General features: G+C 43.6%; 1 protein-coding gene across 2 annotated transcripts in view; it reads right to left on the bottom strand.

Moving 5' to 3' along the window:
• Positions 1 to 16,694, bottom strand: part of STAM (signal transducing adaptor molecule) — a 249,266-nt gene that overhangs the window by 168,349 nt on the left and 64,223 nt on the right. For both annotated transcript variants that reach the window (XM_085631519.1, XM_085631520.1), the window contains exons 3-4: positions 9,259 to 9,334; positions 9,076 to 9,171 (exon numbers count right to left, since the gene is read on the bottom strand). In XM_085631519.1, the coding sequence (XP_085487645.1) occupies positions 9,076 to 9,171; positions 9,259 to 9,334 (172 nt within the window). The remainder of the gene's footprint in view (positions 1 to 9,075; positions 9,172 to 9,258; positions 9,335 to 16,694) is intronic.

The following is a 16,694-nucleotide window of genomic DNA, read 5'->3' as shown; positions in this document are numbered from 1 at the left end:
ATATCATGTGTAGATATGTTATCCACACAACATAAACAGAACAATTCCACGATTTGTTGCAGTTTAATTATATCTTCTCTTTTATTCCCTTTTCTTTCTCTTTCGTTGGTCCAGCCAACACGTGTTTCGTCGCCCGGGAGTGCCCACGACTTCCTCTGGGCTGGAAGAGTGAATATAAAATATACTAGTAACACATACATCTCTATAATTATAAATTAAATTGGTGTACTGGTGAAAATCACCACATTTATAAAGTATATTAATCAGTGAATACCATTCAAACAGATTGTGACAATAAGTAAATTACAATACAGCAGGGGAGAAGAACAGACCCATATTGCTGAAAAAGAGTGTATATGAGATTAATAGAGAATCAAATAAGTCTCCATAGAAGTGAGAAACCAGTACTGAGACCTGAGTCCCTAAATACACCAATATTATTAGGTGAAAGTGAGAGCAACCATGCCACAAAGACATCTATATTGGACAAAATAGAAAAATACCAAAGTGGTGAATATGATTCAAGACAGTAGCCTAAAACAGTAAAGCAACACATGGATCAATCAATGAGTCACCAAATAGTCCCGAGTGCCTGAGTATCCCGTAAGGACATAAAGCTACCTTATGACCAGTTCTATTTCCGTCCTGGCCAGCCAAGCAGGAAATACGGTGTATCAGTCTGGAAAAGCATATATGGTCTATTCGGAAAAAATATATAAGACAGGAGGCACAAATCCATTTAATCTTAAACGAAGGCAATCAATAGTAGAATGATAATAGTATGATCCTAGTACGTGTCACAACTATAATACAATCTTGTTACTCAGTATATGTCAGGAATCCTATATCTTCTGTAGTGGGCTATATACCTGATCCTGTTTCTCCATTTTAGAATCAAAATTGATTCAATATCCATGCTTGAAAAGTCACAAATCATGCAACTGTTATCGATATGCCCAATATGAACCAAAACTTTGTTAATATCATAATATATGATCACGGAGTGATGTTGTAAGTATCTACGGCATCAAAATTATCATAGAGATGGTATAAATTCAAAGATCATCGCTAACAGTATGATCCACTATTTAACTACGTGGTCGAAGCCTGATGTAAATTTAAGTAAAGTATATGAACATACACATGATTATAAACTTAACCATAGTTAATAATAAAGCCACTCTTAGAATACACAAACCTGTAGAAGATTATTTCAAGTTACGCCAATCATTTCATTTGGCCTTACATAAAGTTGCTGCAGAATGCCCTGCATTCAACAGAAGCAGACTGTGCCACTGCTATTACCCTATTTTTGAATGCAGGAGAATCACTGGATTGCTTTAAGCCTGCATTACGGTCACTCACTGGATAGCAGTTCAAAACAACTGTAACGCCCTGAACGTCTCAGGATCGTTTAACAGACACGAAAATGAGAACGCAACCACTTGTGAAGGTTTAGTTATTTTAATGAAGGCAAAAATAATACAAGGAATAAACAAAGGTTATAGTCACTGGAATCCTCCAGGCTAAGTACATTACCAGCCCACAGCACGGATGGTCCTAACCGTCCTCTGCATATACGCCGATCCCGGCGTATGCCAACAGAGGGCAGAAATGAAATGGCCGACAATGCCAATCGGTAGGCTGTGAGGGGCACGAAGAGTGTTGGGGAGAATCGAGGAGTCAGGGAAACACCCAGCCGGGGTCTCTACCTGAAGGGAGCAGCCGCTCAACCTCTTCCTCAGACTGCACCGGGACGCGGAGTCACCTCCTGGTGATGTGTCACCGATACCCCAATCACAAGCAAAGAAGACTGAACCGAGAGCAGCCGCTCGATCGATCCCGTGGACTTCCGAGTCTGTAACGCGGCAAACACCTCCTGGTGTGCGTTACAGCTGGCAGTCCCTGTATCTCTGGTCGGGCTGGGAGTTACGACTCCAACCAGCAAAAGCGCCACTGCGCTGTGACTCAGCCGAGTCAAAAAGCGAAGCTCAATGGTTATCCGGTAGAGCTTCCGGGTCCTTCACAGGCGACGATGGGGCAAGACACGGCCCAGGGAGTAACGACTCGACCCACCTCCGTTCTTGCCTTACTGGAGCACCACTCCGGAACACTGCTCTTCACTAAGCAGGTACGTCGGTGTAAACACAATATCCGACAGCGTTGTACCTCCCGGTTCCTCCCTTTATAGGGCGTGTTTTCCTTGAGTTATGTAACAGCTCTCCTGTTTACATAAGGGCGTGTTTTTCTTGAGTTATGTAACAGCTCTCCTGTTTACATAAGGGCGTGTTTTCCTTGAGTTATGTAACAGCTCTCCTGTTTACATAAGGGCGTGTTTTCCTTGAGTTATGTAACAGCTCTCCTGTTTACATAACCTCTCAACCGCTAAGCATCCTGGGAGATGTAGTCCGTTTTCGCTGGTTACCGTTTTCCTCCCCTCGCATGACAGGAATTCTTGACAGTACATCCTCCCTCTCAGCGGCTCCCCACGGGTCCAGCGCTGGCAGGAAAACGCCGATGGAACAAGGAGACCAAGCGCGGAGCATGAACCCCTTCAGCCGGTTCCCATGACTGCTCCTCCGGGCCATAGCCTTTCCACGCAACCAGGTACCACAGCTTCCCCCTGCGCCATTTGGACGCCCGTATGCCCGACACTTCATACTCCACCTCTGACTCCACGCATACCGGCCTAGGTGTCCCAGACGGCTTGGAGGGTGCTGGTTTGAGCAATGATACATGAAAGACAGGGTGTATCCGCAATGACTGGGGCAAGCACACCTTCACGTTCACGGGACCCATACACTTGGTAATTCGATAGGGGCCCATGTACTTGGGATGGAACACACTGTTCTTTCGAAACCTCATGTTTCTTGTGGATATCCAGACGTAGTCTCCAGTGCGGTACAGTGGCCCGGGCCTTCTCTTCCTGTCTGCCGCAGCCTTGTATCTTCTCTTGGCCTCTATTAGGACAGCCCTTGAGCGCATCAACGTGTCTTTTATGTGTGCCACCCTGTCCGCTGTGGCGGGAATCCTGTCCTCTCTGAACGGATGTAGAAATGGCAAGAACCTGGGATGTTGACCATAGTTGCTATAGAACGGAGATGACTGTGTGGAGCTGTGAGTGACGTTGTTATAGGCTATCTCTGCAACCCATAGCAAGTCGACCCATTCTTCCCTGCCCTGGTCCACAAAACATCGCAGATACTGTTTGAGCGTTTGGTTCAGGCGCTCGGTTTGGCCGTCCGTTTGAGGGTGGTAGCTGGTGGACAGGGCGGTCTTAACATGCAGCGCAGTGCACCAAGTCTTCCAGAATTGCGCAGTAAACTGCGACCCCCGGTCCGACACGATCACCCCAGGCAATCCATGCAGTCGTACCACATTCTTTAGGAGTAGTGACGCCAATTCCCCGGCCGTAGGGACTCTCTTGCAGGGGATGAAGTGCCCCATTTTCGTCAAGTAATCCACCACCACCAGTATTGCCGTCATCCCCTGGTCTACCGGTAGGCCCACCACGAAGTCCAGTGATATGCTATCCAATTGGACCCGCTCACGCCCAGCACCTCCCTCACGAACCAGACCCCTGCGGTAGTAGTGGAAATGCCGGTAGCCGTCCCCTTGGCAACACCAGAGAGGTACAGTGGGGATCCTAACACAGTGCAGGTATTCCTCACACAAGTGGCGCTACATTTATCGTGCAAACCAAGGGCGTTCCCCACGAGTCAGGCTCGTGTGGCTTTCCTTATATCCTATTTGGCTGGAAACGCGGCACAATGGGCCGTACCTCTGGTGAGCAGGGACGACCCCATCTTATGTGATTGGGGTGCTTTTCGCGAGGAATTCCTGAAGGTCTTCGACAGAAGGGCTGACTCGTACACGGCGGACCGTGAAATGCTTGAGTTGAGACAGGGATCCAACGACCTGGTGCAGTATCTCAACGCGTTCCGAAGGATGGTTGCGGAAACCAAGTGGCCTGTTGCTAAACAGCCGGGGTCTCTACCTGAAGGGAGCAGCCGCTCAACCTCTTCCTCAGACTGCACCGGGACGCGGAGTCACCTCCTGGTGATGCGTCACCGATACCCCAATCACAAGCAAAGAAGACTGAACCGAGAGCAGCCGCTCGATCGATCCCGTGGACTTCCGAGTCTGTAACGCGGCAAACACCTCCTGGTGTGCGTTACAGCTGGCAGTCCCTGTATCTCTGGTCGGGCTGGGAGTTACGACTCCAACCAGCAAAAGCGCCACTGCGCTGTGACTCAGCCGAGTCAAAAAGCGAAGCTCAATGGTTATCCGGTAGAGCTTCCGGGTCCTTCACAGGTGACGATGGGGCAAGACACGGCCCAGGGAGTAACGACTCGACCCACCTCCGTTCTTGCCTTACTGGAGCACCACTCCGGAACACTGCTCTTCACTAAGCAGGTACGTCGGTGTAAACACAATATCCGACAGCGTTGTACCTCCCGGTTCCTCCCTTTATAGGGCGTGTTTTCCTTGAGTTATGTAACAGCTCTCCTGTTTACATAAGGGCGTGTTTTCCTTGAGTTATGTAACAGCTCTCCTGTTTACATAAGGGCGTGTTTTCCTTGAGTTATGTAACAGCTCTCCTGTTTACATAAGGGCGTGTTTTCCTTGAGTTATGTAACAGCTCTCCTGTTTACATAACCTCTCAACCGCTAAGCATCCTGGGAGATGTAGTCCGTTTTCGCTGGTTACCGTTTTCCTCCCCTCGCATGACAGGAATTCTTGACAACAACAAGATCACCCACCATGCGTTTGAATGCAGATGAGGCTACTCCAATTACCTTACCATTTCTAGATTACCAAAAAACTTGTGTGATCATTTTCCACGGCATCAGATTACAAGAGATAATGCACATTAGCTCCCCCGGAATTAGAGAACAGATGATTAATAAATCGTTAGGATGTAACATGTTGTATCATCTTTTGAACAAAGCAATCTTTAAAAAATTACTATAAATCTTCAACAAAAGAAAAATTTTTGGCAAGGGAAAGTGTTTTGCCTTTTTTATAGTGAAAAGGTGTTCTTAGGTTTAGTAAACACTGATTATTAGTAGTTCAAGCTTTCTTGCAAACACAGAAAAGTATAGCACAGGCAGCAGCATTGCAAGCTACATTCAATATATATCAAACTGTTACAACAAACAGCAGAAGTGGGGAAACCCTCCTCAGCAGGTAACAACTGCTGGTCTCATGCACCACAGTCTTAGATGATACATGGAGCGGTGTGGGACAGAGAGGGACTATTCAGGCGGGAGCACCAGTAGATGGTTTGTGGCTTGCTCTATGGTGATTTCGTTTGGGTCCTAGATCTGAGTGGAGAACCTGCTGTTTAGCCAAACGGAGAGGCTGCATCAGATAGCCCATTTAAAGGTTGGGTGTCTCTCAGCAGCAAACTGCACCAAGGAAGCAGTCATAGGGTTGAGTCAAATTTCAGTAAGACTAAGTCTGTATTGGGAAAAGAGGCTGCTCATCAGAAACTATCCAGTTCACAATGGTTAAAAGGACCTTCCAACTGCTCAGGATCTTCCAGTCCGCTCACTGAGGCGGACATGGTATAGGCAGTCGGCCACTAAAGAATCAACATACCTGTAGTGGTGCTGAACGATCTTCAGAGTGGGAGTACAGGTCTCAATGTTACATCATGGAAGTCATTGGGAATGAGAAAAACCTGCGTGCTGCGCAAAGAACAAGTATAGCAAATGAGCAATGCCAGTTCAGAAGGAGAGTGGTATGGGTGTGGCATGCAGCCAGTGGTGCATTTTGGAGCACACTGTATACACCAGTAAAGCATGGTGTGGCCAGTGGTCAAAGTCCATAAAGAAAAGTATGGGAACTGTGATCCTGAGTACACTGGAGGTGTACCCAGAGGGTGTATGTGGGGAGGTGCGGGGTTTGAGACGTAGCTCAAAGAACAATATATTCTGTAAATATTTTGTTAGCTGTTAATCTACATGCAAACTGCATACAAAATGTAATGCAGACAACTCAAATGAAAAATAAATGCAAATTAAGTTATGTGGGAAATACATTTTTCTGGTCACATTAGGTATCTGTGGGTTTACCCTGATGGTCACCGATTTGAATATTGGTCAGTGCCCTGGGGAAATAGTGATGTGTATTTGTAGTGCTAAGAGGTCTACGTCCATGACAGAAAGCACAGTGAACTAAGTAACTCACTAGTTTAAAACATGTATTACAGTATAAAGGTAGGTTGCACAAAAGCGGTCACAAAATCTCCCAAAAGATTTTGTTTAAATGTTTACAGTGGTCTGAAACAGAATGCGTTCAGTAACATGCCGTTTGCAGCTAGTGCAAACTTTTTTATAGGCTTCTGTTAAAAGGACAAATTCCAGATTCAATCAATTAAAACCAATTGTGGCTCCCAAGCAGCCTTCAGATTTGCAAATTAACCAACTGCACACTTTCACATCTCTATCTGGAGAAGCACCCTGGCTTGTTTCTACTTTAACTGTCTCCTCTTTCTCTCAATTAATGGGAAAGGAGACCCTTCTATTCCTCTTTCAACCTGCGGTAACGCAACCGTTCATGAACGGTTGTGTTTTTTAAATAGAAAGTATGAGAACTGTGTCGATTAACGTGATAAAAGCTTTGGAGTGACGTTTCCCTGTCCATTATGACCTAAGGGCGTGGTAGCGCATGGTCAATTACAGAAAGCCATATTCCATTGAAATAACAAAATCCACACTGACATGCTGTTTCACTGATACAACTATATAGCATAAAAACGATAATGTGTGGAAGTCGAGTTTCAGCAAATATTTATAATTCGGCATCACCAAATAAAAGGTCTTGGTATTTTTTAAACATATTAAATCTTTTTTTCAATCACACTTCAGAATTATAAAAGTTACAGAATTACATGTGTGCTTTTCTAACTGCTGATGTTTTGAAATATTTGTACAGTTCATATACTGCTACATGTAGTTGTGCTATAAAAGTATATAACCTTTCCTTTCACAAGCTCCGTGTCCCACAAAGATGGTCCGGTAGTTTGCTTTACGAAATTCTCTAACTTTGCAGTCAGAGAAAGCAAACACCAGTTTCCATGTTAAAAGAAATGAATAAATAGAAATGAATAAACAGAAATGTGTCAGACGGCATAGCTTGACATTGACCCGTCTTTGAATACACAGCTAACGTGACAAGATAAAAAACAAAATTTAAAGGCATCTTTATTGCTCATTTACCATCTGAACACCAGCTTGTTTATTTTGAGGATGCTGCAGCACCCTCAGCAACCCTACTTCCAGCGCCTATGAATGAGTGCATTCACAACACTGGGACTGGCCCACTGACAGCAGGGATCGTGAACGCTCCTCTGCCCCAAAGCCAATCAACATTCACACCAGAAAATGGCTTCTCTAGTCAATTGTGCCACATTTTCCCTCAACTTATAAAATAGGCTTCCACACACCCATTTGAGAGAAGGTGGGTGCCACAGGCGCCAATCCTTCACAACTGAAGTACCTTAAGAAACAACACACGTAAAAGAAAGAACTAGGAAGACAGCCTGAAAGAGAAGTCAGTTCAGGGAAATGCTGTATAGGCACATTTCTCTTCATTTCGTTCAGTAGCTGGAGCAGGTTTGTGTTTAGTTATAATACAGTAGTTTTCTGCAAAAAAAGGCTGTAAAAGCTACCCTGTCACAGACGGAATAATAGAGGTTTCACTAAATAAACTGTTCAACATTAAGAAGTTTACCTCCACCTTCAGAAAACTGTGTGTGGTGTGGTGTAGGTGTATGTGATGCATTTATTTATTTATGCATCCAAGTCCGGAGCTACAAGAGCCAGTATGCTGCGCATTCTCGCATTAAAGGTTATCTACTTACTCAACTATACCTAAGGGAGCCTCCAATCCTACAGGAACTACTGTGGGCAGGCCACGTTTCTATTCTTCCCCTGCTTATCACGCTGGAACTGCTCGCATCTCATTTACCTAACTAGGTCTCAAGATGAGTCCCACAGCCTCCCATATTACTGCCTACCTGTAACACTGCATCACACCCTCCGGCCAAACACTAGCGAATTCAGGCAATTGTTTTCAGGCACCACAATTTTAAGTCCTGATGATGATCCTAATACTGTTGTAAAGAATCGAAACGCCGTCGATAAATAGTCTACCTTATACACAACGATTTGTATGTTTTACTGTGTGTAAAGGTGACCTTCTTCTCAATTGTTTGTTTTATTATGATTACCTTATATAGACAACCACACGCTGCCTTATCCTTTTTGTTCTCTCCTTGTAATGTGAGTTCAGGGATAGGGGCTTGTGTCCCACCGTCTTTAACCCCTTCAGAGCGGCGCGGATTACCGCGCTGTGCTGAAGGGTTATTGCGCGGGCGGGGCCGTGACGTAGCGGTTCCGTCATGCGCACAGCGCGACCGACGCGCATGACGGAACCGCTCCGTCACAAGCATCGAAAGGGTTAATTCACATGTTCTGTTTATTTCGTTTAATTGCATATTAAACTGCCTTTGTCCGGCTGGATAACGGCTAAAATATAGTACCGATTGGAGCTATATTGATTCCTTTTTCACTCCTTCCTTACTTAGTGACCACTGTCTCTTAAAATAAGTTAGTTCCCAAGGCCCCTGTCCGACCGCAAATCTAGGTTCCCTTGTTGTTAACATGCATTTATGACTAATCACTGAGAATCCTACGATGCAGAAGTTTTCCTTCATATAATATAATAATAAAATAAGTCCATTTTTGTAAAGCACGAGCTACTCACCCTTACGGGTCTCAAGGCGCTGTGGGCCGTCGTGGAAATTAAGTGAGCTATTGCCCAGAGTCACATGGTGCTGAGCTGAGCTGCCGCCGGAGCCGGGGATCGAACCGTGAACCCTGTGCTCCGAAGTCAGCTGCCCTGGCCGCTGCACCACACCTCTCCACCTTCATCATAGGGTTTTCTTTGATATTCACCAATAGTAAAAACAGATTAGCAAACTGTGCCTATACTGGAGGACGCCCAAGGCAACAGGAGAAAAGGGACAAGAAATTAGGAATTCACTAAAAGAATGAGGCAACTTACCTTATTTAAAACGTTGCTTACTTCACTTGCAAAATCTCTAGAGCACACTTCTAAATGAAAGATTTTACCACAGTTTGATACACATGCTCCCAGAAGCTGCAATAAAGAAGGGGCAATGGTTAAACAAGGTTAAAGTCTTATGAACAGTTTACTAAAATAAGTAGATGCAAACAAATAACTTACTGTAAGTGCTTGCATTGCAACGTGTGGATCCTTATGGTTCACCCTTTTCATTATAGCACGCAGACTGTCTTTTGGTCTGGTATTCAATAAAAAAAATAAAAAATAGAAGAGGGACGTCAGGTCTCAAAACATTGGACATTATCAGAATTAAATGTGGTAACCTGATTCAGAAAATCCACTAAATTTTTTCTTCTTCTCCTCAATAAAATGCCCTTTGTTTGAAGTGTACCACGCTGCACCACACCCAGGAGAAATAAATACGCCCCACCCAAAATGGGACTGTCCAGTCAGAGGGGACATGACCTGGAATTTCAAGCTGGAATGCTCTAATTGGATTGTAAGCCAATGTGCAATTATAAAGTGATGCTTTTGATTTGCATATGGATGGTTCATGACTGAGGTGGCATGGTGGTCAAAAAACGATAGCCTGGGTTGTGGTTAGAGCAATTAACAGTGGCTGCAATTAAGTCAAACAATCCACCCAACACTTTTATTTTTCAAAACACAATGTTGTATGATGGAAGTAGAAATAAGTGAGGTGAGAGAGAGAGAGAGAGGCCTTAGGAGCGATCCTTAAAAGCAAGAGTATTACTTCACATACTCAAATACATTTGTGAATCAGCCCAGAAATGTCCAAATCGCTACTAAAACAAGCACTGGCATAGCCAATAGGTCTCGCCTTTGGGACCTTACAAGTGCTTAGGCACGCAGCACATAATTCCCCACAGGGTAAATTTGGGTAATGGAACTAGTGCTTAAGTAAAGTGCTTTGATACCTTTATTTGCAATATAGAAAAATGCAAAAAAAATCAAAAGGTATAAAAGAAGTGCTTGCGGGTTCTTGAGGTGGGAGAACGAAAAGATGCACTCTGTAGAGTGATTGAATAAAACATGTTTGGATGTGAGGGCGATCTGGCTGGGGTTATTGGGGGGAGTAGAAAGAGGGAGTGGAAACGAAAGCACAAGCACTTTGTGGAATGCTTAAAGCAACAAAAGTCACAGTCACTTTCCTGCGTAACTAACTGCATACCAAAGATAAGCAGGATGGCTCTGAAGAGAAACCAGCTTTGAGGTGCTTGAATCCACCCACCCTCCCTGCTGCTGCATGCTGACCAATGATTAGTTGCCATAAAAGAGCAACAAATGCTTTTTAAAGATGCATCAATGTCCAGATGAGCCTCAAATGCTTTATCTATAGATCACAATTTGTGTATATTTTTACTGGCAATAAGGCATCAGGCTATAACATTTTGAGCATATGTTACAATAAACAGCTTTTCCAAAAAGTAAGTTGTCATTAAAATCTTTAAACACATACCAATTCTTCCCCAACAACAAACAATCCTAAGCAGCACAAATAGATTAACTAAACAGAATGTAGCAAAATGTATTAAAATGCAAAATATGGAGTGTACAGCTAGTTTATTTTCCTGCAAACTAGGCTACCAAAACCACACTTATTTCAGATTAACATTAGTTATGATAGGAAAGACATAATAATCAGGGAACAGATAATGTGGCAGTAGCACCTAAATCAGCAACGAAGACAAGCAAAGCAATATTAGTGTGATTTTTTGAGTTGATGTAGGCTGAAATAATAGCCAAACAGACATGAAGTTGGTGGCTGTGGTGCACTCGAATAAACTGTATGCAGGTATATCTTTAAACATACTGATAAACATTCCAAAGATAATTTAACTGCCTGCGACACAAAGGTAGTTCTGTTACCAAAGTGTGTGCTACTTTGGTAACAGAATGTATCTTTCATCAAGACCTGTACAACATTAAATAGTGTTAGATTGGGCTTTGATTTATAGTCAACATCTCTAGTTGATGAAAAGAACAATGGCTCAAAAACACAGTAAACCATTACAATGATGTCTACAAAGCAAAAATATTGGGAATGTTAAGAAACAAAACAAAAGTGAATGAGTCAAATATAAGGCTATTAGCCGTGTGAAAACCCAGGCATGGCACAGGCAGGAGCGGTGTTCGCCATCGGCTGTAAAACACCATGTGTGCGTCTTTGCGAGAGTTCACTAAGGGATGTATCACTCTGGCTCTAATTAACAAAATCAAATAAAGATCCGCTTTAAGTAAATGTTAATGACCGGCGCCAAGAACACCACCCTTACATTGTCCGTGCTTCAGTCTTCAGCGTGAGAGGGAGTAAACCATTTATTTACTTGCCGAGGGGGAGCTGGGCAGGAAAACAACAAACTTTAAAAGTGGAAAAGGGGGATCTAAAAGCAAGAAACGTTTGTGTGTGTGTTGGTTGTTTAATTTTGTAACAAAACCGTTATTTAAAAATACACATAAAACTGCGGCCCCGTCTGTTCTTTGGTTTAAGCGATACCTATGCTTCTGTGTCCCGGGAGCCGATATGCTGCTCTTTCCCGCGCCTATCCCTCCTGTGGCTAACACATTTTTTGATCATGGCTCCTGGACCATTTGTGAATTTCCTGTGACCAGGAGAAACGCGAAGGGCTCCTGAACACTAGCCACCAGCTACAGCTGTGCAAATGTTGCCGAATTAAATAAATAGCTGGTGGGCGAGTCCCGCACAGCAAAAGAAAAGGTGTGCAGCTGCCAAGCTTAAAGATGAAGCACACAAATAGATCGTGGTGTGAGGAGCGAAAGGAATAGAGAAATAAACGCACAGCCCACAAGCAAGTTATGCTAAAATAAAAGTGCGAAAGGAATAGAGAAATAAACGCACAGCCCACACGCAAGTGATGCTAAAATAAATGCAGACAGTAATTATAAAACCTACTGTCTCCCGCCGCAAGTAAAAGATCCAGTTCCGGTGGGCGTGGCCAAAAGTGGATAGGATGGCAACCAGGAGGGACTAAGAACACTCCGGTGCAATCAACAAAGTATGTTTAGCATAATCACAAACGACGCTCGCCAATGAAAATTACAGGCGGAGCAGAGACACGACTTGGAAAACCGTATTGATTCCAAGAAGCCCTCACAGAGGGAGCAGCGCATGCGTGCTGCAACGCCAGGCAAGACCTAAAAACGTGCGGAGGGCCCAGTCCTTTAGATGTGTACTAATCCTATATGAACATTCCATCAATATTCCTATTTTAGATGTTTTGGGGCCAACTCGCAAAGATATTTAGGAGTACGTAAAGGAGTACTATAGGAGTACAGCTTCATATACTCCTAAATGCCTCTGTGAATCAGTCCCCTGTTTTCTTCACAATAGAAAAGACTGTGTACAGGTATAAATAACAACATAATCAATCAAAAATATCAAGTATTTAAATTAAGGTGGACAACCAGCGGCGCTGGATTGTCAGCAAGCAAGCAGAGTATTTGCTCATTTGCGTGAGCCAATCTGAAAAAATGACTCTGGTTGGATTTGTAGCATGACACTGCATTCCAGCAGAGCATACTAATGTACCATGCAATTTGACTTTTAAGAACGAAGTAAAGAAATGTATGTTTTAGGGCAGTGCCAAAGGGGTATTGTTTATAATTCTACTATGAGAGACTGGTTTTTTTGGTCTTGCCTGACCCAGCACATGCGCTGTTCTGGCGAGACTTTTAGTGAGGGCTTAAAAAAAATGCTGCCATGGCCGGCCTAGAGCTTGAGTGCATGTGCACAGGCGCCATATGGCTTTCCTCATCATGCTCATTAAGCGCATCGCTCGCCGCCAGTTCACTTTTCGTTTTGTTTATTCACTCACCTTGCCCTCTAGGACCCACCCCCGCCCCCTTCCTCTGCGGAGTCTGCTCAGCCCCGGCATCTTCGGCCTCTCACGTCACGTCTCCCTTCCCCCAGCTCCTGCCGCCGGCTGTGGTCCTCACCGCCCGGTCTCCTTCAGTGAAATGCTGCAGCTGCCTGGTTACCAGCCTTTCATACCAAGGAAACGTCACAATGCAGGCTTTCCAGCGTGTCATCATACATCACCACTTTGTGGATAATACCATGACTTTCAATTTCAGAGGGGAGCGGGCAAGGTGCGGGTATTCTCAAGAAGTTGGAGAACACCCAACTATTTAGCCACAAAAATGATCCTGCGATGAACCTGAAAGAATAATCAATCATACCCGACATACTTACTCTCCAGTTGTCTCTCCTTTTCTCTCTGCTGCAGTTGAGGCCCTTCTCCCCATCCCCCCACGCATTTACAGTGACCCTTGTGACGTCACACTGAAGGGACTGCTGTTTCATAAGTGTTCCATTCACAGGATTCCGCCTCAAGTGCTGCTTGGAAGGCACAGGCCTGTCAGGTAAAGTTTAGAACGCGGGCTTTTCTCAGCCTCTGTTTGAATACATATGTTCATCATAAGAGTTATCATCACAGCTGCTAGCACACCGCTTCTTCATTCTACATATTAAAAGAGTTTTACTGGGCCATAGCGACATCTGTGTCGGCTCCTCCCCTCGAGTATTATCCTGTAACCTCTTCACTCTTGCAAGATCTATTGTAGACTGTGGAAAAATGATCTAGTTCAATTCTAAGAGTTTGTGGAATAATATTTACATTTTTCACATTCTACAGTGTCAAATCCGTTGTACGGAAATGTAAGGCCATTCAAAAACCCACTCCACTTAATAAAATGTAGAAGAACTTCTCCTCCCACTGCTGATTCCGGCACACTAATACACCGATTCCTACAACTCCCCAGGCATGGAACTCTCTCCAGTACACCATCAGTCCAAACCCTCCAGGCATGACTTGCACCCAAGCCCTTCCCACCTACGCCCCTCCCCCCCTCAGACTCCCGTGCACCGACCTATTGCATGACCTCTCCATAAAAAAACAAGAGAGTCCTCAGGATTCACTCAATAATACAAACTCCCTCACCTGCCAGGAATGCAACCCCAGGTCCCTCCTACATATTTAATAGTAGTGGTAAATTCTGCTCGGAAAGTCCTGCTGCACTTGAGATGATTGTTGTTAATTCCGTCTTTTCATCATCAAAGAGCCTTTATTTGGCGAATCATGCCCATAAAAGAGATACATCAACACAGTAGAAACAAAAATAATCATAATACAAGAATTAACAAGCATTGGCATAGCCAATAGGTCTCGCTTTTGGGACCTTAGAAGTATTTAGTTATGCAGCACAATATCCTTGGTGCAACAACATCAGCTGTTGCATGGCTCAACCTTGTACCTTATAAGTGTTTGGCCATGCAACAGTTGATGTTGTTGAACCATGGATATTGTGCTGCATAACTAAATACTTATAAGGTCCCAAAAGCGAGACCTATTGGCAATGCCAATGCTTGTTAGCAATAGCAGCAACATTCTGTAATAACTAAAACAAATGAGCATGAAGAAACTTGAAAGGAAGCATCGTTGGAAGCACACAAGAATATCTAGTCCGTAGAAAGGTTAATTTAAAACTGACTGAGTTACAATTCCCACCAAGTAGTCTTTGGTAACAAGTAAAATCAGGAATTATATCAAGTGCTAAATAAAAACAACCATAGGCAATGCCAATATGTCTAGCCCTAGCAAGGTGGTGTGAGGATTATTCTATTTAAAAAATAAAAAATTCCATATGCCACAAAAATTGCAAAAGTATGCCAGCTTTCTGCGTGAGGCCATTTGGTTGCAACAAAACAATTGTACTAAAAAACAAGCATTGGGAATGTCATTCCTGGCTTTAAAGGAATATTGTATGGTAATATAAATCATTGCAAGTAAATAGCATGGGAACAGATGTATTTTTGTGGAAACAAAGAACTGTAGAATACTATTGGTGTAGGTTAAAAGGTCAGGTGGCAGCTGCACGATCTGGCCAGGCCTAAAAATCCATCTAGGTGGGATATGCTACCAAGGAAAATCGTCATAAATCTTCTAGTATCTAAGACACTTTAATCGCATTCCAATGTCATGTGTGTGTGCCCCTGAAAGTTTAAGCTTACGCAGCTGTATAAATAAACAAAATGATCAGAAGCAAACTACTTCTGCCCAATCAAAACATGTACTCCTGGCTCTCAATAGGTGGGTGGAGCAAAATACCATTTCTATTAGTGCTCACATAATTGTCTGGTGTCAGTTGCACTGTCAATCCAGATCATAAACCTGTGTATAATTTTAACAGACCATCATGGGTTCTTCCTAACACGAAGATGTAACGAGAACAGGCAAGGGAAGGAAAGTTACTGGTCTGTAACAGTAGTTCTCGAGTATTGGTATCTTTCATAGATTTACATACTTGAATCACTCCCTGTCGATGGGAGAGTCCCTCTGTAAAATTAGAAAGCTGTATAGCACTATGCACATCCTGAAAGGTCTAGAAATATCAACTTTAGTGACCTATTCACATCAGTTAAAAATAACTAAACTTCAGCTAATCAGAATACAGCACTCTGAAAACCCCTTCCCTTAGAGGATACCATAGCTCCGATATTCTAGTACAAGTGTGAAGAATAATTAGCCTTGCTGAATAGGTAAATCGTCTAAGGGCAGGACTACAATTACAGGTAGAAAACTTTTTTCATTCTCAGATCCTGGATCTTTCATATATTCAAATGCATGAGTCAGAACATGAAGCAGTTGAACAACACAAGCATGATCCTTACTGTGGACTGTTTCACTTCTACTACTTTCTTTTCCCCTTCCCCTTTCGTCCCTGCCCGAGCCCAAAAAGGTAGAGTAGCGTTCATTCTGAGGGTGATATCCACAATATTGCCCAATGAATTCTGGGTTGGAGCCACTGCTTGTCCAGTTCTTCCTAAAGGTATCTCAGTCATAGGCGGCAAAAGAAATGAGAAGAATGCAGGATACCATCATTCCTAACAATGAATTGAATGGATGTACTGAAAGTGCGCTAGGTTTATTGATAGTATACGCCTTTACAACGTCAGATAAGCCTTGTTTTTTGCAGCGTCTTTAACAGCTGAAGATCTGGCTTGGAGATAGCGGTTTGCAGCATAGTGCTTCAATAATGGAGTCTCTTCTTTTGTGGCCTTGATAGTTACTAATGAACACGGCAGACGAGCACATCCCTCTTGGGCTTTTTACTACTATCACCACCATTTTTAGTAAAGTATGCAACCTGGGCTGTTAGTGGGAATCCAAGACGCAAGGCCCAGGTGGGTAAAAGTCCAAAAATTTAATTTTTCAAGGTAAGCAAGCTAAAGCAGATGGTACTATTCAATCCTACACAGGAACGCCATGCTATTACAGATGATTTGTTCAGCTTTAAATTAGAATATGCATTGTACGCTGGCCACTCACTCAACTGACCTCAAAGAAAGAACCTAAAATGGCTATCTGAACAGATGAGCATCAGAAGGCCATCGACCCCCTGAAGGTGAACTGTACTGCAAAGTTCCTCAAAGTACCGGACTTCAGCAAAGAGTTTTTTGTGCCACCATAGGTGGATGATATAGGTGCCAGGGGAGGATGTCATGGAGAACCTACACTGCTGAGGTATTCACCTCCATACAGGGTACAGGCTTTACT

The sequence above is a fragment of the Triturus cristatus genome, chromosome 10 (assembly GCF_964204655.1).
Source record: "Triturus cristatus chromosome 10, aTriCri1.1, whole genome shotgun sequence".
Classification (NCBI taxonomy): domain Eukaryota; kingdom Metazoa; phylum Chordata; class Amphibia; order Caudata; family Salamandridae; genus Triturus; species Triturus cristatus.
Note: the sequence above shows the minus strand (reverse complement) of the source record. Positions and strands in the feature narration are given on the sequence as shown.